This window comes from Schistocerca cancellata, chromosome 4, assembly GCF_023864275.1.
Source record: "Schistocerca cancellata isolate TAMUIC-IGC-003103 chromosome 4, iqSchCanc2.1, whole genome shotgun sequence".
Taxonomy (NCBI): Eukaryota; Metazoa; Arthropoda; class Insecta; order Orthoptera; family Acrididae; genus Schistocerca; species Schistocerca cancellata.
Window position 1 is genome coordinate 321,821,775 of NC_064629.1, and position 23,092 is coordinate 321,844,866.

General features: G+C 37.7%; 1 protein-coding gene across 1 annotated transcript in view; it reads left to right on the forward strand.

Annotated features, from left to right (window-relative positions):
- Window positions 1-19,862, forward strand: part of LOC126183332 (8-oxo-dGDP phosphatase NUDT18) — a 161,168-nt gene extending 141,306 nt beyond the window's left edge. Inside the window, exons 5-6 of the mRNA XM_049925197.1 lie at window positions 5,792-5,897; window positions 17,916-19,862. Of these exons, the coding sequence (XP_049781154.1) occupies window positions 5,792-5,897; window positions 17,916-18,161 (352 nt within the window). The 3' untranslated portion in view covers window positions 18,162-19,862. The remainder of the gene's footprint in view (window positions 1-5,791; window positions 5,898-17,915) is intronic.
- The last annotated feature ends 3,230 nt before the right edge of the window (window positions 19,863-23,092 follow it).

Consider the following 23,092-nt stretch of genomic DNA (forward strand, 5'->3'; position numbering starts at 1 on the left):
TTCTCATACACAAACAGCAGTTGACCGGTGTTGCCTGGTGAAATGTTGTTGTGATGCCTCGTGTAAGGAGGAGAAATGTGTACCATCACGTTTCTGACTTTGATAAAGTTCGAATTGTAGCCTATCACGATTTCGGTTTATCGTATCACGACATTGCTGCTCGCGTTGGTCAAGATCCAATGACTGTTAGCAGAATATGGAATCTGTGGGTTCAGTAGGGTAATACGGAATGCCGTGCTGGATCCCAACGGCCTCGTATCACTAGCAGTCGAGATGACAGGCATCTTATCCGCATAGCTCTAACGGATCGTGCAGCCACGTCTCGATCCCTGAGTCAACAGATGGGGATGTTTGCAAGACAACAACCATCTGCACGAACAGTTCGACGACGTTTGCGGCAGCATGGACTATCAGCTCGGAGACCATGGCTGCGGTTACTATTAACGCTGCATCACAGACAGGAGCACCTGTGATGATGTACTCAATGATGAACCTGGGTGCACTAATGGCAAAATGTCATTTTTTCGGATGAATCCAGGTTCTGTTTACAGCATCATGATGGTTGCATCCGTGTTTGGCGACATCTCGGTGAATGCATATTGGAAGTGTGTATTCGCCATCGCCATACTGGCGTATCACCCAGCGTGATGGTATGGGGTGCCATTGGTTACACGTCTCAGTCACCTCTTGTTTGCATTGACGGCACTTTGAACAGTGGACGTTACATTTCAGATGTGTTAAGACCCTTGGCTCTATCCTTCATTCAATCCCTGCGAAAGCCTACATTTCAGCAGGATAATGCACGACCGCATGTTGCAGGTCCTGTATGGGCCTTTCTGGATACAGAAAGTGTTTGACTGCTGCCCTGACCAGCACATTCTCCAGATCTCTCACCAATTGAAATTGTCTGGTCAATGGTGGCCGAGCAACTGGCTCGTCACAATACGCCAGTCACTACTCTTGATGAACTGTGGTATCGTGTTGAAGCTGCATGGACAGCTGTACCTGTACACACCATCCGAGCTCTGTTTGACTCAATGCCCAGGCGTATCAAGGCCATTATTACGGCCAGAGGTGGTTGTTCTGGATACTGAGTTCTCAGGATCTATGCACCCAAATTGCGTGAAAATGTAATCACATGTCAGTTCTAGTATAATATATTTGTCCAATGAATACCCGTTTATCATCTGCATTTCTTCTTGGTGTAGCAATTTTAATGGCCAGTAGTGTATTATGGATATTAACTGAGTTGCAAATTTGAGTGAATAGTAACTGTGAACAATTGTGTGAGAGAAATTATCAATGGAAACTCAAATTTGCTTTACAAATAATGATTGCATTGTGCTATGTTATCTGTTTACCATTGAGCCATCAACCAAGGCTATGCACCTGCTGTGCTGCACGCACTCACTGTATACTACAGCTGTGGTAGGGGTGTGCATTTTTCCAGCCATGTTGCGAGCTACAAATTTGGCAGTTTTTTACATTTTTTTAAAGAACACTTGCTAGTGTTTTAGCAGCTAAAATGTTGACATAGTGATGTTGCTTTTTTTTGTGTATTCTTCATGTATAAAAAATTTCAGGGCATGTTTCGAGAAGTCATATTGGACTATTTCCTTGTAAGTTCTATTGTACATTTCTGAAGATAGTTTCAGCACAATGTTGATGCAAAAAGTCTAACCCCAGGATTATGCTGTAGGTCTCACTTAGATGCTGTACTACCTATACCCACTGTTCAAATCGAACAGTCCCTATATATAAATCTATGTCTGCCAACAGTCTCACATAATTATCACTGACCCTACATAACCTATAACATGGCAGGTTCCACTGTCTTTGAACCACTAAGTCTCTACTGGCAACTGATACTTGCGCTGCCGTGTCCAGGGGGAAAAAAAAAAAACCACACACACACACACACACACACACACACACACACACACACACACACACACACTTGTCCTCTTTGCCTCTTACAGCACCTATTACTGCACACTCCACCTCTGTGTACATATTTGTTTCATCTATCTTAATGGGACTGCCTGTAAGTGGGCCTCCAGTTCCCTCTTGCATTTAACAGCTGCTTACCACCTCCCCGTCCATCCTTAAATCCATTACCATAATTCTGTTGATGACACGTTCAATTTCCTCTGTTTCCCTTAGGCTGGTGATACTGCCTATGTGAATGTAAATTCTGTCCAAACCTATAACACAGAAAATACCCCACATCTATCTCATACCCCTCATTATATGTCAGTTTCTTCACATTCCCTCGCTAACCTAATAGCAGACTGCAGATGCACTGCTGCACCTGTATGCACCTTTATTGATATGTATCACAGCAACTCCCTCAGAAAAGCTTTGATTGTCCTCTGATCAGCTTCTTGCAACAAAACTGTGTTTACTGCATCACTCTGCCATGACTCATACCCATGTTCATTACATTTCCTTATCCTGTTCATGGAATCTGCCGCAGTTTCTCCATGCCTCTTCACAGTAGTGCTCAACTGCTCCCGAAAATACCTCCATGGTAATGTTTCTTTATACCTTTTCAAAGGCCCCTTCTCCAACTGTTCAAAGGTTGCTGTGTTCTTGCTGCATTCTATAGCAATTCTATACACCTCATGTATGTTATTGCTTCTCCCATTGCTCACAATTTTGCTACCCACAGTAATTGTCTGCTGGCCAGAATGGCTGAGTGGTTCTAGGCGCTACAATCTGGAACCGCACGACCAGCATGGATGTGTATGATGTCCTTAGGTTAGTAAGGTTTAAGTAGTTCTAAGTTCTAGAGGACTGATGACCTCAGAAGTTAAGTCCCATAGTGCTCAGAGCCATTTGAACCATTGTTTTGAGTAATTGACTGTCATTCTAGCCACCCATCTCCACTGACATATTAAGGTCCTCTAAGAATGACTGTACATCCTGAGATGATTTTCCATAAAGGGAAAACAGTTAATCCTGAAGTAGCTGGATAATTTTCATACTGAGGTACCTGAAGCACTGCTAACTATTCATCCTTAACTGTCAACTGCCCATGTAACTGCATATTATGTGCTGTTAGCTGTGCTGTCTTTTCTAACAATATCCATACTGCTTCCGGCTTCAGCAAACTTTTCATCTATGACTCTGCCGTTAGAACACTTACTCTCCATTACATACAGTAATACAAAAATTAATTACAATGCCAAAAGATCGCTAGAAGTTAGTCTTTACATTTTGTCATCAGTCACCTAGACACTCTACACTGCCTAGCATTATGACCATACTGATGACATGTATAAAAGGTTAGAGGCACTGCCTCCATGCATGGCACAATACGCCCAGCTAAGTTACATTGCATACACCCTACAGACACCAAATACTGCTCTCTACCATTACCCTTGAACTCAGATAAGTCAGTCTGCTCTGCCGGCCTAAAGATGGTAACCTTTCAGTTATGATGACAATCATGCCTTCTTTCCATGTCTGTACACCCTCCGTAACATAACCAAATGATTCATCACTCACTGCACGATATTGACACCAGTCGTGGTCCAGACACTGTCCTGATTGAAGACGATGCTGCAAATTCTGACACCAAACTATAGTGCCCCTGAGGCAATGTGGAGCAGCTATGAGCCAGGATGGTGCAAACAGGTGGTGGAGTGAGGTGGGGATGCAGGAGGCTCCAGAGAAAGGCAGCTGCAAATGTAACGAGTGCTTTTATTCATGCATCTGTGCTGCTCGATATACTGGGTCAGTTGCTGGCAAGCTGCTGAATTCTGCTGGACTGGCTGCCTGCACACCCTGTGATGCTGACTTGGCTACTTCACCACACCAGCGGCCACATTAAATAAGCCAGCCTTGTGGTTTACATACCAGTGGCGTGTTCACGATGATGGCGTATCTGCTACGGTCCCTGGCTACACCTGGCCACATTGTGGTAGGGGATAACCCGTGCTGAGACGCGCATCCTCTTATGGCAGTAGATGGCTTGTGTGCACGGGGAGCAACCTGCTGCCCCCCCCCCCCCCCCCCCCCCACCGAGCAAGAGTCAGCTGTACTGCTAAATATGACCTTGTGTGGCCTGCTGTGCCATGGTACTAAGTCTGGTGTGGGCTTAGCGCATAGAATGATCGCCCTGCTGTGGTCTCGAACTGCCGACTCCTAGTGGCAGGCCCATGCCAATTCCTCGTCTGGCAGAGTCCTATCATCCTGGCAGGGCTGTGAGACTTGGAAAAATTCTATTACAAAAATGACCAGTGCTTATAATTAGCAGCAGTGTGCTTGCTGTGCATGTTTGCTACAACCAGTCACGTATATTAAAATAGTACTGCTACTGTCAGTGTGGAAATCTGCTTTGCCCCATGCTGCACTAGACTATGCAATACCATTGAGTTGAATGTTTCAGCAAGGTAGCCTGGCTCACAACATTACTTTGGCCTTGTTGAATTATTACAGTGACAACATCCTGAACTCACCAGCCATCAGTGTTTCTGCAATACACTGCTCATGCTCACACTAATATGCCCATATATGGTCATTAAGGTACAATTCAGTGTCTTGCATATCCCTGTTTTTGATTCATTTGGTCAATTATTTCATTTATAGAATAAGAACTGTAAATAAAAGAAAATAATATGGAGAAGTGAACACAGTTAAATAACACTAATGTAGTACTTTGAAGAAATAGAATAATTAAAAGATCAGCAATGAAAAATGAAATTTACAATTGTATTGTGTATTGAACATGTGTATTGTACTGCTCATTAGGCAAATCTTGATGTGTTACATTAACCACACACTCCCCATATCACATTACAACTGTCTCAGATTGGCCCTGGGCCAGCTTATATGCCAGATTCTGGTGTGGTCTTGTCAGAGGGTGCTCCTGACAACAGCTGCCCTGTGGATATTTGCACCACAGTGGTCAACAGCTGTTTGGTTTCCATAGTGACATAGGGTGACTTCACTATATATCCCTCTCTCCCCCCAAATCCCTCCTGGATGATGCCACTACCACCTGTCCGCCTAAGCAGTGATTGCCAAGGGAAAAGACACAGGGAGTGTGGTTCAAAGCAGGTGGGTGTTTGGCATGGTTGTGTCTAAACACATTTTCTAGACTGCATCTAACCAGTTTGCATTTCCATAGATCAGTCACTCACTCGGATCACTTCCACAGCCTGGGGTGTATTTGCAGGAGAATAGCTTAAACATACATCTTGTAAGTGTTTTTTGCCCACTGCTGCAGACACATCTTGGTGACAGTGTTGCTGCTGACGTGACATGTCCTTGCTAGTATAGTTGTTTATGGAGGTATTCAAATCGTGAAGCAGGTGCGAGTCCTGCTGGAGATAATGTCCTGATCTTCAGCCCTCCAGCTGAAACACGTGCACTGCTTGGTAGTGTCAAAGACGATCTCAGACTGAGAAAATTTAGGCTGTGACTAACTTTTTTGCATCAGATGTTTACTGTGTTAAAATTACTATTAATGCTCTTGCATGTGACAAACTTAAGCTCAGTTATCAATGAATTTGACAAAACATTAGCAAATTTCTATCAAGGAGCTTGCAAAATTTGCAATGTCTATTGTACTGAAAAGACAGTTAGGAAGTTATATTTAATGGATTGCATATGTACGTATGTTTCATAAAACTAACTTTGCAAATTTAAACAGATGAAAAATCATGATAAGCATGTTCTTGCAAGCTGATTGACCAGAACTTCATAAGTATATGTTAAATAGTGTTTTAGAAATGTAAAGTAATATAAAAAATATGGACTTACATAATTATTTTATAATTTCCAGTAATCGTGTTCACATATTGCTGTCAGAGAAAAATGATATACATTTACCACTCTGTGAAATAAATCCAAGGAAGAGCTTACACTCAATACTGAAGACATTTATGACAGTAAGTATAAGGTTTTACCTTGTATAGAAATAACAGCTGAAAGTTACAAATACAGGTACAGTTAAAGCTATATAAAGCCTTTAATCAGTAGTGGTCAAAATAACTTTGCAAAGTCATTGTACTTTGCAAAGTCATTGTACTTTGCAAAGTCATTGTACTTTCTGGAGCAAAGGCCATTTTTGAGATGATGCTGATAAAAATGAGGTTCTGAGACAGTGATGAAGAAGGGAAAAAACCACACTCTCAATAACTAAACAGAAGGCAGATGAGGAAGTGAGAACAATTCCCAAAAGGTTTTAAGTAGGCATCCTTGCAAAGTGCTTCAAGAATTTACAGACACATATATAGAAATGCAGGGAAAGAGTAAATAAAAATGTTCAGATATGACAAATAGATGATGTTAAAGAAAAGAGTAAAAAATTGCAAAAGACATGGGTAGGGAAAAAAGAAAGGAATAGTGGACACATGAAGAACAAAAACATTTGCATACATACCAAATAAAGCAGAAAGTGAACTGGATCAAGCCAGTGACAGGCCTACAGGAGAGAGAGTGCAAGTTGGTTGAAGAAGTATAGTCACATCTCATTGTTAGAAGTTCATGTGAACTGTGTGCAGAATTCAAATGTGATCGAGTAAGAGCTCATGCAAGTAAATGAGACTGCAAGTAAATGAGACTTCAAGGTATTTTTAGAGCATTTCTTGTAATTGAGTTACTTCGAATTGATGGTGTAGGTTAATTATGTCTTTTAATTGTGGTGCTAGGTTTAAGTGGACTGAATTATGCAAGATTCATATAATACTAATGATAATAAGTATAGCAAGTACTATTGCCATATTGTTACATATAATCTTATTTCAATAACAGCTGCAGTTGAATGCCTAAATCATGTTTCATACCATAATCAGTTGCCTATTTCTGGTAAGATGTTTAAGGATATTAAATAAGTAAAATGGGAAATGTGTGAATTTTCTGGCTAGCATATGTGTAGATTTGGCTCAACATAATAATTTCCCCCTATTTAAATGTATTAAATTCAGTAACAGAAGTAAATATTTCAGGATTTCATGACACAACCAAACTTTGATAAATTCTGATTTGACAGCCCTTCTGTGTCTTGTAACGAGATTCTGTGCCAAAACTATGTTGGTTATATCTTCTGCAGAAATATTTTATGTGTAATGGTAACAAATAGACATGACCTTTTAAGGATGTCCACGTGTTTAAGGATGTCCACATTGAAACTGGTATTAGTGACAATCAATCAGTTTTAGCAACAATGATTACAAAAGTACAAAGAACAACCAAAAGAAGTACAAAAATTTATGTGCTTAATAAAATAGGTAAACAAGACAGTTAGTTCATGGTGGGAGGGACCTCAGTGGTGTTGGTATCTGTAGTCAAACTTCTAAAGAAACAGTGACTACTGCACAATAAAAGTAAAACAAAGCACAGGGCTTTAGATGTAGAAATGCTAAATCAAACATGTTTGGCTGTCAGAAGAACAATGACTGAAACCTTCAGCAATCTACCTTAACAGAAAGAGTTTTTGCAAAACTCAGATAAATTGTCATATTTGAAGGCTGTCAGTGGCACCATAGTTAATGTAAAGACACTCATTGATGGCAGCAAAAGAAAAGTAGAAATGCTGAACTTAATTTTGAAATGTTCCTTAGTGGGGAAAGATGTGGGAGTACTGCCCCTGTTTAATTCTTGCACCATTCCATAAACGAGTGATAAAGATGTTAATGTCAGCCATATTGAGAAACTTAAGATATACCAGGGAAATGTGTTGAGAGCTTTGCTGTGCATGTTGCATATTAATGACCTGGCAGACAGTATTAATGGTAATCTCAGACATTTTGCAAATGCTGCACTATCTGAAAAAATCTGGCAGATATTCAGTTGGATCTTGATAAGAGTTCAAGATGGTGCAAGTATTGACTACTTGTTCTTAATTTTAAAAAATCTAAAATTGTGCCCTTAACAGAATGCAAATGATTAGTTTTCTTAGGGCAGCTGTTGTGAGGCAAAAAATTGAATCAGTCAACTCATACAAATACCTGGATGTAATAATTTGCGGGGATAAGAAATGGAATGATCACACAGGTTCAATTGTAGGTAAAGCAAATGACAGACTTGAATTTTATAAGAACCATGTCTGCTACATGTCTCAGAATACTGTCAGTATTGAATGTATATGCCAAAGGGTGGGCAGTAAAAATGGTCACAGGTTTGTTTGACTTCATATCTTTTTCAATATATTTCTTTATTAACTGTCTGAGGGTTCTCTTAGAAGAATTTACATTCTAAGTTACTACTGGAAATAATAATCTTATTTAATATAACAATAGAAGAATCCGAAGCCCTTGGAAAACATATGAATAAAATGCATTAGAATATTATGTTCACTGTTGAACACCAGACAGTCAAACATTTAAATTTCCTGGATATCATTTTAAACAGCTGTTAACTGCAAACATAAATTTCAAGTATACATGAGACCAACACAACCAGATGTCACAATGAAATAAACCTCGTGCCACCTAGGTAAGTTCAAAATGGCATAACATAGAGCAATGCTCAACAGAATATACAAAATCATCTTAAGAGTCCAAAATTAATACCTGAGTTAAACAGTAAAATATATTCCCACATACCCAATGACGACAAGCCAACACCAAGTAAGACTACATCACAACTAACAGATAAGTCAGATAAGTATGTGAGCATGCCATAGGCAGGGAAAATTACATGTAAAGTAGCAAACCTTTTCTGAGGTGGTTCAAATAACAGAATTAGCTTCTGCACAAATAACAAAGTAAAGGGTAAAGTCACCCATAGTATTAAAAACAATGGCAAGCCATAAATTGGTTTTGGATTACAAGCTTAGCTGCATTTTATGCCTAAAGATGACATAGGCCAAACAGAAAGAAACTTCACTATATGATTCCACAAACATAAGGATGCTCTTCATTTAAAAATAATCCAAGAAATCCACCCTACATTACATGTTGCTGGAGATGGCTGTCAAGTGACAGACATAATACATAATCCACAAATGCTGCACCTGGCCACCAAAGGCAAAAAAATGGACCTACTTGAAGAAACATAAATTTATTCATACAAGTACATATCCCCAAATGACATAAATGATCAAACAGTGTTACTAAACATTTTTTTCTGAGAAATTTCCATAAATTATGTGTACAGCTTAAACATAAAGTTCAGTCATGGCAGCAACATATTAAATAAATAAAGACTATAATTATCTGTCCTCTGTCCCAAAGTGAAAGTTTAATAACAGTATATTATGGAAGTTATTTACTTATTGCTTTATTCATTGTAAAATATTAGTCCAGTGTGCGAAGCTATTAGCTATCCGTATAATATGTGATATAGCCTAGTTATGGGGATAAAATCATCCTATATCACTTTACTAATATTCAGTATAATTTAGCTATCATTCGGCAATACTAAGTTGATAGCCTTTCATGTTAATTGCTAAAAGTCATTTTACATCATAAAAGAATGTGTGATTCTTTACAGTACATACATTGTATACTGAACAGTTCTTTAACCATACTGAGGTGTTTATTTAGTTTTAAAGGCAGCAATATTAGGTCTATGAACATAGCTGACCACTCGCTCAAATTGCTCGGTGCATGTAGTTCCACAAAAGTTTGGCAGATGTCAGTGGAAGTATTTTGGATCTGGGGAGCAACTGCACTTGAATCCCTTCATGCTTGTTTGAACATACTATGTTTAAATGACCTGACTGTCTAGCTGATCAATCGTTGATCAGTTTCCAGCTGCAAGAACATGGTGTGTGAATGTGAGGCATAGAAAACTGTGAAAATTCAACTAGATTTTAAAAAAAAGTCCTGAGTATAAAAGATGGTGGTCATAGCAGTGTTGGAAGTGATTTTTATTAGTGGCTGGTACGGCTACATGTACTCGTACTGTGGCAGGTGCTCTGCTTCTCTGCCTTACAGATCTACCACCACACATCTGAAGACACATGTTTGAAGAATGCAACAAAGTGTAAGTTCTGAATCATTACCACTTTAAGCCAAAGGCACGGCAACTAAAAAATGTCTGCAGAATTATGTGTCAGAGCTCTTCATCCATTTATATTAGAATCAGACGGAGGATTTCATGCCTTATGTTGGGAGGTTGTAAATGTCGATTCAGAATCAGGACGTGTGGACTCTCCAACATTTTATCTTATCGTAAGACAGAAGAAACTGATGAAAAACAATTGAGTATGATGTCCAGGATTGTCCAAGTTGTCCAGGCTGTAGGTGTGCATGCATGGGCGTGTACAGCAAATATGTGGAAAGATACGTATTGGGAAAAGTGATACCTTTCTATATCAGTATTGGGTACTGCTCAGTATGTTATTGGTGAAAACTTACTTTTCTAAGGAAAAAAAATCTGGTGAATTAATGGAAAACTAAGTTATGGAAATATCATTTAACTTAGGGGTAAATCCATGGCATCTTAATAAGATTTCCAGTGTCGTAGACTGAGGCACAAATAGATGCAAGATATTCCAATCCATTCAGCATTATACATGTTTTGAACACAGACCTGAAATACATTTTCATTCATGAGTATTTAAAAAATGAAGTTGCAGTAGTTTATTCCATGACATATGGTGCCAGATACGCTGTTTCATGAAGAAAACTGGTGACACATAAATTCAGTACAGACAAGCTAGAAATAAGAAATGGAGACTAGGTGGAACAGCTTGTTTAAAATGGTGCTGTTTGCAAGTAGGCAGCACTATGAAATTGCGAAAGTACTTGCCAAGGAGGGTATCTTTGTAAAATGTACAAAATGTACTGGTTATATCAATGACATTGAAAAAGAACTCATGACTTTTTTGGAAATATTCTAAGATTCCACAGAAGTGCTCAAAGGTGAGAAATATCCGACAATTCAGTTTGTTTTGGAGTGGATGTGTACATTGAAAAGTTGTTGTAACACAGGGCTTGAAGATACAGAGATATATGTTTACATTACTGTAGATCTAGTTTTCTTGTTTAGTATATGCTTTGTGTCTAGCAAATGAAAATTATACTTCTTAACTGCAAAACGCCAGTGTCAGTGTCACTAGTAGTTTGATAGTATACTAGAACTGCAATATTATCATGTATTAACTGTACATTCTAAGAGTGCTGAAAGTCCGCTGTCTCTGTCTCACAGAGAAGGAAGTTGAATTTCAGACATTGTACACTACAGTAACATCTTGGTGGCTGATTGCCTAATTATTAAAAACTTACTCCGTTTTTGTGATATCTGTAACTGTTTATTTAGGGCCACTGAGAGAATGTCAGCCACACTCAACAGCAAAAAAATAAAGTCTATGTTTTTGCAGTGAGTAGACTGTGGGCCACATCATACTCAGTCTTATGCAACAGTTATCCACTTGGGAGTTGGAAGCATAGCAGTTCTCAAGCTATCTAATGTAGCAAGAAGAATGTTTTGTGTTCCAACCTCAAATGTGACTAGCAAGAGAAATTTCAGTGAGCATGGAAGAATATCTTGGACAGACAAAGCAGACATGATCCAAAAGGGAAGATGAAATTCTGACAGTTCACTGTAATCACAACACTAGCAGATAATAATTTGGAGACAGTTTTATTACTGTTACATTTCTAATTTGTTATGTGATAAAACTGATAAACATAAATTTGAATTGATAAAGCAGATATGGTTAGAAAAAACAGCAATGTAATTTTTCATTCAGATACCTACCATCATTACAAAATTTGATAGTTACATAGTTTTCTTGTGAAACTCTAAACTGTTTCCAAATTGTCATAATTGTGAAAAGCTAATTGTTTTCTCTAATGGATCATAATGATGTCATGATTAGATTCTACCATGCCAGGAATACACATCTATTAGGATAACTAAATCGATATGAGTGTAGTTCCATCAGCTGTGGTAATATAACAGAAGCAACACCAGCCTGTACACACACACTCTCTCTCTCTCTCTCTCTCTCTTGTGCACTCGAGTGAGTACGAATGAACAGAATGCCCAGCTCGCAGGTCTCTGGCTGCGACATTCAAAATACAGTTGATAAAAAGCCTGTGCTGAAGAAAGTATACATAATGTAATGTGTAACGTAACAGTTGGCAATGGGTGAAAACTTGAAAGCCATCCTGACATAAAGCTTTACAAAAATGTGGCAGATCACTGTATTTCTTCAAGTAATGTTAGTATACATATGATGTAGCAGTTTCTGAGAAACCTTTTCATATTTACACATAGAAGTTAGCAGAAAATTATATAAATTTTAGTCTGTGCAATTGATTCACAGTATTTTGCTGTAAAAAAAACTCAAAATCATTGAAGAATAGCAAGATAAAACTCTTGATATCACATCTAACAGAAGGAACTCCTTGAAGTACATAAATTCATTTTTCATTGTTACTCTCTTGGCAGCTGTAAGTATGATATTTAAGTAGATGGAACTCTGCTACAAAATAATGTTAAATATGGGGGCAATCTCAAAAGTAAGACTTCCTGTTATTTTAGATATACAAACAACTGTTTATTTTCCATAATAGTTACATCATTTTATAAGTTGAAGAATCCAAACTTGCCATTTTGGTCAATGCATTTTTGTAGATGCTGTGACATTTTTGCAATTTCCAGTTCATATCAGCTCACTGCCAAGCCCTTCAGCAAGAGTTGAATCATCTTCCAAACCATCATCAGAGCAGAACCAGATTAGATTAGATTGGATTAGTACTTGTTCCATAGATCATGAATACGACACTTCGTAATGATGTGGAACTTGTCAGATTAATAAAAGGTGTCTATACAAGATATTACATTACACAAAATATTACATGACACTTAATATTTATATTCTTTTTTAATTTTATTTTATTTTTTTGTGGGGGTTGGGGAAATTACCCTTTTACTATATCCAAAAAGAAAACTTGTGTTCTGCGGATCGGAGCATGGAATATCAGATCCCTTAATCGGGCAGGTAGGTCAGCAAATTTAAAAAGGGAAATGGATAGGTTAAAGTTAGATATAGTGGGAATTAGTGAAGTTCGGTGGCAGGAGGAACAAGACTTTTGGTCAGGTGATTACAGGGTTATAAATACAAAATCAAATAGGGGTAATGCAGGAGTAGGTTTAATAATGAATAAAAAAATAGGAGTTCGGGTAAGCTACTACAAACAACATAGTGAACACATTATTGTGTCCAAGATAGACACGAAGCCCATGCCTACGACAGTAGTACAAGTCTATATGCCAACTAGCTCTGCAGATGATGAAGAAATTGATGAAATATATGACAAGATAATAGAAATTATTCAGGTAGTGCAGGGAGACCAAAATTTAATGGTCATGGGTGACTGGAATTCAAGAGTAGGAAAAGGGAGAGAAGGAAACATAGTAGGTGAATATGGACTGGGGTAAGAAATGAAAGAGGAAGCTGTCTGGTAGAATTTTGCACAGAGCATAACTTAATCATAGTCAACTCTTGGTTCAAGAATCATAAAAGAAGGTTGTATACATGGAAGAATCCTGGAGATACTAGAAGGTATCAGATAGATTATATAATAGTAAGACAGAGATTTAGGAATAAGGTTTTAAATTGTAAGACATTTCCAGGGGCAGATGTTGACTCTGACCACAATCTATTGGTTATGAACTGTAGATTAAAACTGAAGAAACTGCAAAAAGGTGGGAATTTAAGGAGATGGGACCTGGATAAACTGACTAAACCAGAGTTTGTACAGAGTTTCAAGGAGAGCATAAGGGAAAAATTGACAGGTATGAGGGAAAGAAATACAGTAGAAGAAGAATGGGTAGCTCTGAGGGATGAAATAGTGAAGGCAGCAGAGGATCAAGTAGGTAAAAAGATGAGTACTAGTAGAAATCCTTGGGTAACAGAAGAAATATTGAATTTAATTGATGAAAGGAGAAAATATAAAAATGCAGTAAATGAAGCAGGCAAAACGGAATGCAAACGTCTCCAAAATGAGATCGACAGGAAGTGCAAAATGGCTAAGCAGGGATGGCTAGAAGACAAATGTAAGGATGTAGAGGCTTATCTCACTAGGTGTAAGATAGATACTGCCTACAGGGAAATTAAAGAGGCCTTTGAAGAAAAGAGAACCCCTTGTATGAATATCAAGAGCTCAGATGGAAACCCAGTTCTAATCAAAGAAGGGAAAGCAGAAGGGTGGAAGGAGTATATAGAGGGTCTATACAAGGGCGATGTACTTGAGGACAATATTATGGAAATGGAAGAGGATGTAGATGAAGATGAAATGGGAGATACGATACTGCGTGAAGAGTTTGACAGAGCTGAGGTGAAACAAGGCCCCGGGAGTAGACAACATTCCATTAGAACTACTGACGGCCTTGGGAGAGCAAGTCCTGACAAAACTCTACCATCTGGTGAGCAAGATGTAGGAGACAGGTGAAATACCCTCAGACTTCAAGAAGAATGTAATAATTCCAATCCTAAAGAAAGCAGGCGTTGACAGATGTGAAAATTACCGAACTATCAGTTTAATAAGTCACGGCTGCAAAATATTACCATGAATTCTTTATAGACGAATGGAAAAACTGGTAGAAGCCGACCTCAGGGAAGATCAGTTTGGAGTCTGTAGAAATATGGGAACACGTGAGGCAATACTGACCCTACGACTTATCTTAGAAGCTAGATTAAGAAAAGGCAAACCTGCGTTTCTAGCATTTGTAGACTTAGAGAAAGCTTTGGACAATGGTGACTGGAATACTCTCTTTCGAATTCTGAAGGTGGTAGGGGTAAAATACATGGAGCGAAAGGCTATTTACAATTTGTACAGAAACCAGATGGCACTTATAAGAGTCGAGGGACATGAAAGGGAAGCAGTGGTTGGGAAGGGAGTGAGACAGGGTTGTAGCCTCTCCCTGATGTTATTCAATCTGTATATTGAGCATGCAGTAAAGGAAACAAAAGAAAAATTTGGAGTAGGTATTAAAATCCATGGAGAAGAAATAAAAACTTTAAGGTTCGCCGATGACATTGTAATTCTGTCAGAGACAGCAAAGTACTTGGAAGAGCAGTTGAACGGAATGGACAGTGTCTTGAAAGGAGGCTATAAGATGAACATCAACAGAAGCAAAATGAGGATAATGGAATGTAGTCGAATTAAGTTGGGTGATGCTGAGGGAATTAGATTAGGAAATGAGAGACTTAAAGTAGTAAAGGAGTTTTGCTATTTGGGGAGCAAAATAACTGATGATGGTCGAAGTAGAGAGGACATAAAATGCAGACTGGCAATGGCAAGGAAAGTGTTTCTGAAGAAGCGAAATTTGTTAACATCGAGTATAGATTTGAGTGTCAGGAAGTCGTTTCTGAAAGTATTTGTATGGAGTGTAGCCATGTATGGAAGTGGAACATGGACGATAAATAGTTTGACAAGAAGAAAATAGAAGCTTTTGAAATGTGCTACAGAAGAATGCTGCAGATTAGATGGGTAGATCACATAACTAATGAGGAGGTATTGAATAGAATTGGGGAGAAGAGAAGTTTGTGGCACGACTTGACAAGAAAAAGGGACCAGGTAGTAGGATATGTTCTAAGGCATCAAGGGCTCACAAATTTAGCATTTGAGGGTAGCGTGGAGGGTAAAAAAGTAGAGGGAGACCAAGAGATGAATACACTAAGCATATACAGAAGGATGTAGGTTCCAGTAAGTACTTGGAGATGAAGAAGTTTGCACAGGATACAGTAGCATGGAGAGCTGCATCAAACCAGTTGCAGGACTTAAGACCACAACAACAACAGTGAAGATCATCCTTTCTCCTAGTATTGTTGCCATGTACACTGCTATTACTTTTGAATTTGTTCGGATTGTTAATAACAAATTTCATAAGTGAATGTATATATTGTGATGCTACAGTGAAGATCTCTAGCTCTTTAAATAAGTGTCGGCAGGATGATCTTGGATGAGCTCCAGTAATTATTCTGATTACATGCTTTTGTGCAATGAACACTCATTTACTCAATGATGAGTTACCCCAGAAAATGATGCCATATGAAAGCAGAGAATGAAAATAGGTGTGGTAAGCTAATTTACTGAGATGTATAGCACCAAAATTTGCAATGACCCTAATAGCATAAGTCGCTGAACTCAAACGTTTCAGCAGATCTTCAGTGTCCTTTTTCCAGTTCAACCCCTCATCAATGCATACACCTAGAAATTTTGAATATTCTACCTTAGCTACTGATTTCTGATTGAAGTCTATATTTATTAATGGTGTCATTCCATTTACTGTGTGGAACTGTATGTACTGTGTTTTGTCAAAGTTTAATGAGAGCCTATTTGCAGAGAACCACTTAATGATTTTCTGAAAAACATCATTTACAATTTCACCAGTTAATTCTTGTCTGTTGAATGTGATAGCTGTACTTGTATCATCGGCAAAAAGTACCAGCTTTGCACTGTCCAGACAAACGTTCTTTCAATTAAGAGAATAGGTGGTGTCAAGTCTGGACTGTATGGTGGGTGGGTGATAACATTCAAACCAATCTTTTACAGGAGATTGACAGTTTGATGGGTGACATGTTGGCAGGTGTTGTCATGAGGAATGCTTTCATCTTTGCTCAACATTCCTCTTCTCCAGTTCTGAATTGTTGTTTTAAGTTTGTTCATTTTTTCACAATACCTGTCAGCATTTATCGTTGTCCCAGCAAGCAGAAAGTTGAACAACAGTGCATCCTCCTCTGGTCCCAAAACACAGTTGCTGTAACTTTACTGGCAGACTCTGTTTGCTTGAATTTCTACTGCTTTGGTGAGGAGGGATGCTGCCCCTGTTTTGACTTGTTTTGTCACAGGTGTAAAGCTGATTGTCCTGGTTTTGTCACCTTTAACAATCGAGTCCACGAAGTTGTCCTTTTCATCTGCATAGTGGTGAAGAAATTCAAGAGAAGAATCATCTTGCACACACCATCTGATATCACAACTTTTCCATTAAAACCCTGTGGATGATGCTTCAGGAAACCTAAGGTACCAAAATACAGAGAGCATTCAGAGTGATCCTCCCATCTTTATGCATGGTTTCCTCAATCTTTTCAACTGTCACATTGGAAGTTGATGGCCTAATGTTCATTTGTTTGAATTTCAGTACAACCAGCAGTAAACTATCTACACCAATCGCAAACATTTTTGACATGCATTCACAACTATCCATACACTTCTGTCAGTTGGTGATGTATTTCAAGCAGTTTAAAACATTTTACATTCATAAATCAAATAACTGTATGAACTAGGCAGTTGTTGGTAGCATTCAACAAAAGCTCCAATCTGAATGACTGCTAAGCCAAGACGGTGCATCCAGCCAACATGCATGTGTGCATGCTAATTTGGGCGAGGGATAGCACCAATCACAACAGTGTAGCCAACAGCCACACACTTTCTGTGCATCCCCAATGTTTTGGAAACCTTTCTTTTGAGATTGCCCTCATAGTACAACCAGAAATTAATTGTCCTAGACAAGGATTTTAATTTCCTTGCAAGTCTCTTGCTGTTGATTTCAAGATGCAGGGAAACATAAGATGAAATTAATAGCCACCAAATGAGATAACAGGGAAGACTAGACTTAATACCTTTCAAGGAGAGTCAGTTTCATATCCAAGTACAAGAACAACTGTTTAGGATTCCCATGGTGATGTTTCAGATGAGTGCTGGGAGAATGATGTTACAAGTGTAAAACAGCTTTCTGCTATCCATATTTTTCCCTACATAAATTTGTAATTAGCTGTAGAGGTGTCAATCCCCTCCCACCATCCAACAAATTTCCCCTTTCCCAAACTAGCCCAAGTAATGCCCATTGAATGTTTGTTATCTTCATCACACAGGAATATAACAAGATTATGTGATCAGGTAATTTCAAAGTGAAAAGGTTGTTCAGTGTAAGTAGTTTAGTATATGTGATTATGGTGATATCAGTAATAATAATGAGTTTAATAAAAATTATGTTGCTTTCAGGAAATATTTGGTGCAGATGTGGCACCACACAAGCCACATGGAGTGTTAAGTGTTGAATTTTCGGGCAGACCTGAAGGTATAAATGACGGAGTTTGCCTTACCATTCTTGTTTCATTTCGCAAACCTCTTGAAGAAGTTGGTATAATAGACAAATACACATGGCTTGAAGTTTCAGAAACATTGGGCAATGAAATCCTTAATAAGCTTCCTAAGAATATGGTTACTCCATTAAATGTAATTCGATGAACTTGTGTTAAAATAATTATACAAGACCTATTTATCATGTATGTGTGTCTTTTCATTAATAATCATTACTGTTTCATTAACAATTTTATCAGGTTACATTGGTAAAATATGACATGTATTGTTCAGTTTCTTTAAATTTTGAACATGCAGACACAATTTAACATGAATGTTAGTGCCTGCATAAAATGAAGAAAAGCATCCAGAGGAGATTTTACGGGTGAAAAGAAAAGAAAGATAGAAGTTCCATTAAAAGAAAGATGGAAATTGAAATAATTGGATAAGTGCATCGAGGTTTATTGGACAAAAATGAAATGTGACAAATGGTGAGAGAAGAAGATAAGTCATGACAGGATTTGCTGTAGATGAAAATAATGTATACAGCTATGATGATTCAAGTTCCTAGAATAGGTGCTGTAAGGCAGAGAATTATATGTAATGAAAATCACCATGGTCTGTGGAAAATAACCACATGAAATGTATTTATTGTGTGTGTGTGTGTGTGTGTGTGTGTGTGTGTGTGTGTGTGTGTGTGTGTGTGTTTTCAGCATTTCACATAATGTGTAACTCATTCTATGACTCTAATCGATCCCACTGTGAAGTTTTCATTTTGGCATCAGGATCTCTGTTTTGGTGGATACCGCTGCTTCTATTTCATTGAAGCTTGCTAGTATTGCAGACACTATGATTCCAAAAGCTGGTTAATTCTGTATGTGGTCTCTCACATTGATGTTCATAACTCACAAAACTGGGTAATATTTTACGTGGTAGCCTTGTATTTCAATGTTTCACATAGTCTTATATATGCTACATTCTTTTATAGAAAACTTTCCCATAATGGACATACAGTATTCACATTATAATTGAGCATTTGTAAGTCACCCTTCCACCTTTTACTCGTTCTTCCCCATCTCCAGCCATCTGCAGTTAGGTTTCATAAAAAGCAGTTTGTTATATTTGCAGTTCAAAGTTCCCCGTATACACAGCATTTTACTATTAGCATCACTGTTTAACTAAATCAATCACTGCTGTGCACACTTTCATGTAATGGAATTCTTATTAAGTTGATTTTCTATATTTTTATATTTATTGTGTAGTTTGTGAGGTGAGCATATTTCCTGCAAAACACAGTGCCACTGCACATTGTCTTTCACTTTGTGGAGTCCCTATACAAGACAAACCCCATCATGACACATTCCAAGTATTAAGTTATATTTATTTGAAAGCATATTAACTATTTTATTAGTTTGTATTTTAAGTAATGAGATTAATGTGTTGTCTATTGAAAATTTGTATATTTGTTAAGTTTTTTGAGAATGTTTGATTTTTTATTCATTGTTAATTGTTTGATTGTGATTGTGATTTTTATGTCATCACCATTTTGTAATTACAACATAACATGAAAAACTAAGCTGTTGCTGTACTCACTGTACATACTGTGTAAATCTTCTTTGGCTTATAACTTATTGGTAACATGCCAATTAATTGTGGTTGTCGGGACATTAATAAACTTTATATGCTGTTCACAGAGTGTGACTACTGGGTTCTTAAATCAGTAAATGTGATTGTTTTGTAATAATTATAAAGTCTGATATTCAAATAATACTGTGAATCTCTATTAAATAAAATTGCATGTAGAACACAATGTTGTGAAGCATTGGTGTGAATATAGTGAATAAAGAAAACCATATGTTTAAGAAAGAACTGAACATTGTTGTTTTCTTTATTTTTTATTTTATTTTTTTATTTATTTTATTTATTTATTTATTGTTCCGTGGGACCAAATTAAGGAGAAGTCCCCATGGTCATGGAACGAGTCAATACATGAAATTATAACACGATATTAGAAACAGATAAAATGAAATATAAAAAAAACATATTCAGGTGACAAGTCGTAAATTTGAATAAAGAAAATCAACAATTTAACACTGGAGTTAGCTTAATTTTTTAGCTCTTCCAGGAGCTCCTTGACAGAATAGGAGTGAGCCATGAGGAAACTCTTCAGTTTAGACTTAAAAGAGTTTGGGCTACTGCTAAGATTTTTGAGTTCTTGTGGTAGCTTATTGAAAATGGATGCAGCAGAATACTGCACTCCTTTCTACACAAGAGTCAAGGAAGCACATTCTACATGCAGATTTGATTTCTGCCTAGTATTAACTGAGTGAAAGCTGCTAACTCTTGGGAATAGGCTAATATTGCTAACAACAAATGACATTAAAGAAAATATATACTGTGAGGGCAATGTCAGAATTCCCAGATTTTTGAATAGGGGTCGACAAGAGGTTCTCGAACTTACACCACATATAGCTTGAACAGCCCGATTTTGAGCCAAAAATACCCTTTTTGAATCAGAAGAATTACCCCAAAAAATAATACCATATGACATAAGCGTATGAAAATATGCGAAGTAGACTACTTTTCGTGTTGAAATGTCACTTATTTCAGATACTGTTCTAATGGTAAATAAAGCAGCATTTAGCTTCTGAACAAGATCCTGGACGTGGGCTTTCCACAACAGCTTACTATCTATCTGAACGCCTAGGAATTTGAACTGTTCCGTCTCGCTTATAATACGCCCATTCTGTCTAATGAAAATATTGGTTCTTGTTGAATTGTGAGTTAGAAACTGTAAAAACTGAGTCTTACTGTGATTTAGCATCAAATTATTTTCCACAAGCCACGAACTTATTTCATGAACTACATTATTTGTTACTGTTTCAATATTACACACAAGATCCTTCACGATCAAGCTGGTGTCATCAGCAAACAGAAATATTTTTGAATCACCTGTAATACTAGAAGGCATATCATTTATATAAATAAGAAACAGCAGTGGCCCCCGCACCGACCCTTGGGGAACACCCCACTTAACAGTGCCCCATTGGGACTGAACATCACTACCACTCTCAATATTGTGGAGAATTACCCTCTGCTTTCTGTTCTTAAAGTAAGAGGCGAACCAGTTGTAAGCTACTCCCCTTACTCCATAATGGTCCAACTTCTGCAGTAATATTTTGTGGTCAACACAGTCAAAAGCCTTCATTGAATCAAAGAAAACACCTAGCGTTCACAACCATTTATTTAATCCGTCCAAAACCTCACAGAGAAAAGAGAATATAGCATTTTCAGTTGTTAAACCATTTCTAAAAACAAACTGAACATTTGACAGCAAATTATGTGAATTTAAATGCTCCAGTAACCTTGTATATACAACCTTCTCGACAACTTTAGCAAACACCGATGGCATAGAAATAGGTCTAAAATTGTCAACATTATCAATGTCTCCCTTTTTATAAAGTGGCTTCACTACCGAGGACTTTAATTGGTCAGGAAACCGACCACTCTTAAAGAAAAAGTTACAGATATGGCTGAGAACTGGGCTAACATACATAGAACAATACTTCAGTATTCTGCTAGATACCCCGTCATATCCATGAGAGTTCTTGGTCTTTAGTGATTTAATTATTAACTCAATCTCTCTCTTGTCAGTACCATGGTGGAGCATTTCAGGTAACAGTCTCGGAACACTTTTTTCTAAAAGCGCTATATGATTCCCTGTTGGGACTAGGTTTCTATTTAGTTCACCTGCTATATTCAGAAAGTGATTATTAAATACTGTACATATATGCGACTTAGTAACACGGTCATTCCCACTACGCACTGATTCTATATCCTCGACGTGTCTCTGCAGACCAGCAACTTCCTTTACGACTGACCATATGGTTTTAATTTTATCCTGAGACTTAGCTATTATATCTGCATACCACATACTTTTTGCCTTCCTAATAACATTTTTAAGCACCTTACAATACTGTTTGTAATGGGCTGCTGCATTTAGATTTTGACTGTTTCTAACGTTTTGATATAATTGCCACTTTGTTCTACAAGATATTCTTATCCCTCTAGTCAGCCACCCAGGCTGCCTGTTTGTGCTAGTACCCTGTTTTAAACGTTCTAACGGAAAGCAACTTTCAAAGAACATGAGAAAAGTCTTGAGAAAGGCATTATATTTATCGTCTACTGTATCAGCGCTATAAACATCTTGCCACTCTTGTTCCTTTATAAGGTTTACAAAGGTCTCTACAGCAACTGGATCAGCTTTCCTGAACAGCTGATGACTATATTTAACATGTGTTGCAGCATAAAAATCTTTTAAAGTTAAAATTTGCGCATCATGATCTGAAAGGCCATTCACTTTTTTGCTAACAGAATGCCCTTCTAGTAATGAGGAATGAACAAAAATGTTGTCTATGGTTGTTCTACTGTTCCCTTGCACTCTTGTTGGAAAGAATACGGTTTGCATAAGATTATATGGATTAAAGAGGTCTACCAGCATCCTCTTCCTTGCCCAATCACTTATACAATTAATATTGAAGTCACCACATATAACTAACTTTTTGTATTTCCTATAAAGTGAACCAAGAACCTCCTCTAGCTTTAGCAAAAATGTTGTGAAATCAGAGTCTGGGGATCTATAAATAACAACAGTTACAAGTTTAGCTCCGTTAAATTTAACCACACCTGCACAACATTCAAACACCTTTTCAGTGCAGTACTTTGAAACATCAATTGACTCAAATGGGATGCCATTTTTCACATACATGGCTACTCCCGCACACCGCAAAGAGCTCCTCGAAAAGCAGCCAGCCAACCTGTATCCTGGTAAAGGAAGCCTCTGAATTATCTCCTTATTTAAGAAGTGTTCAGATATACCAATCATTTCAGAGTCAACATCTATAAGCACTTCACTAACTTTATCTCTAATACCTTGTATATTTTGATGAAATATACTAATTCCCTCATTACTCGGATACCTAAGCTTTGTCAAAAGTGATTCCCTTGTTAGAGAGACTTCTCTTAAGCAGGAATACCTATCAGCTGACTTCAATCTAAAAAAGGTGCAGCTCTAAAACCCACTACTGCAGGAATTTTCC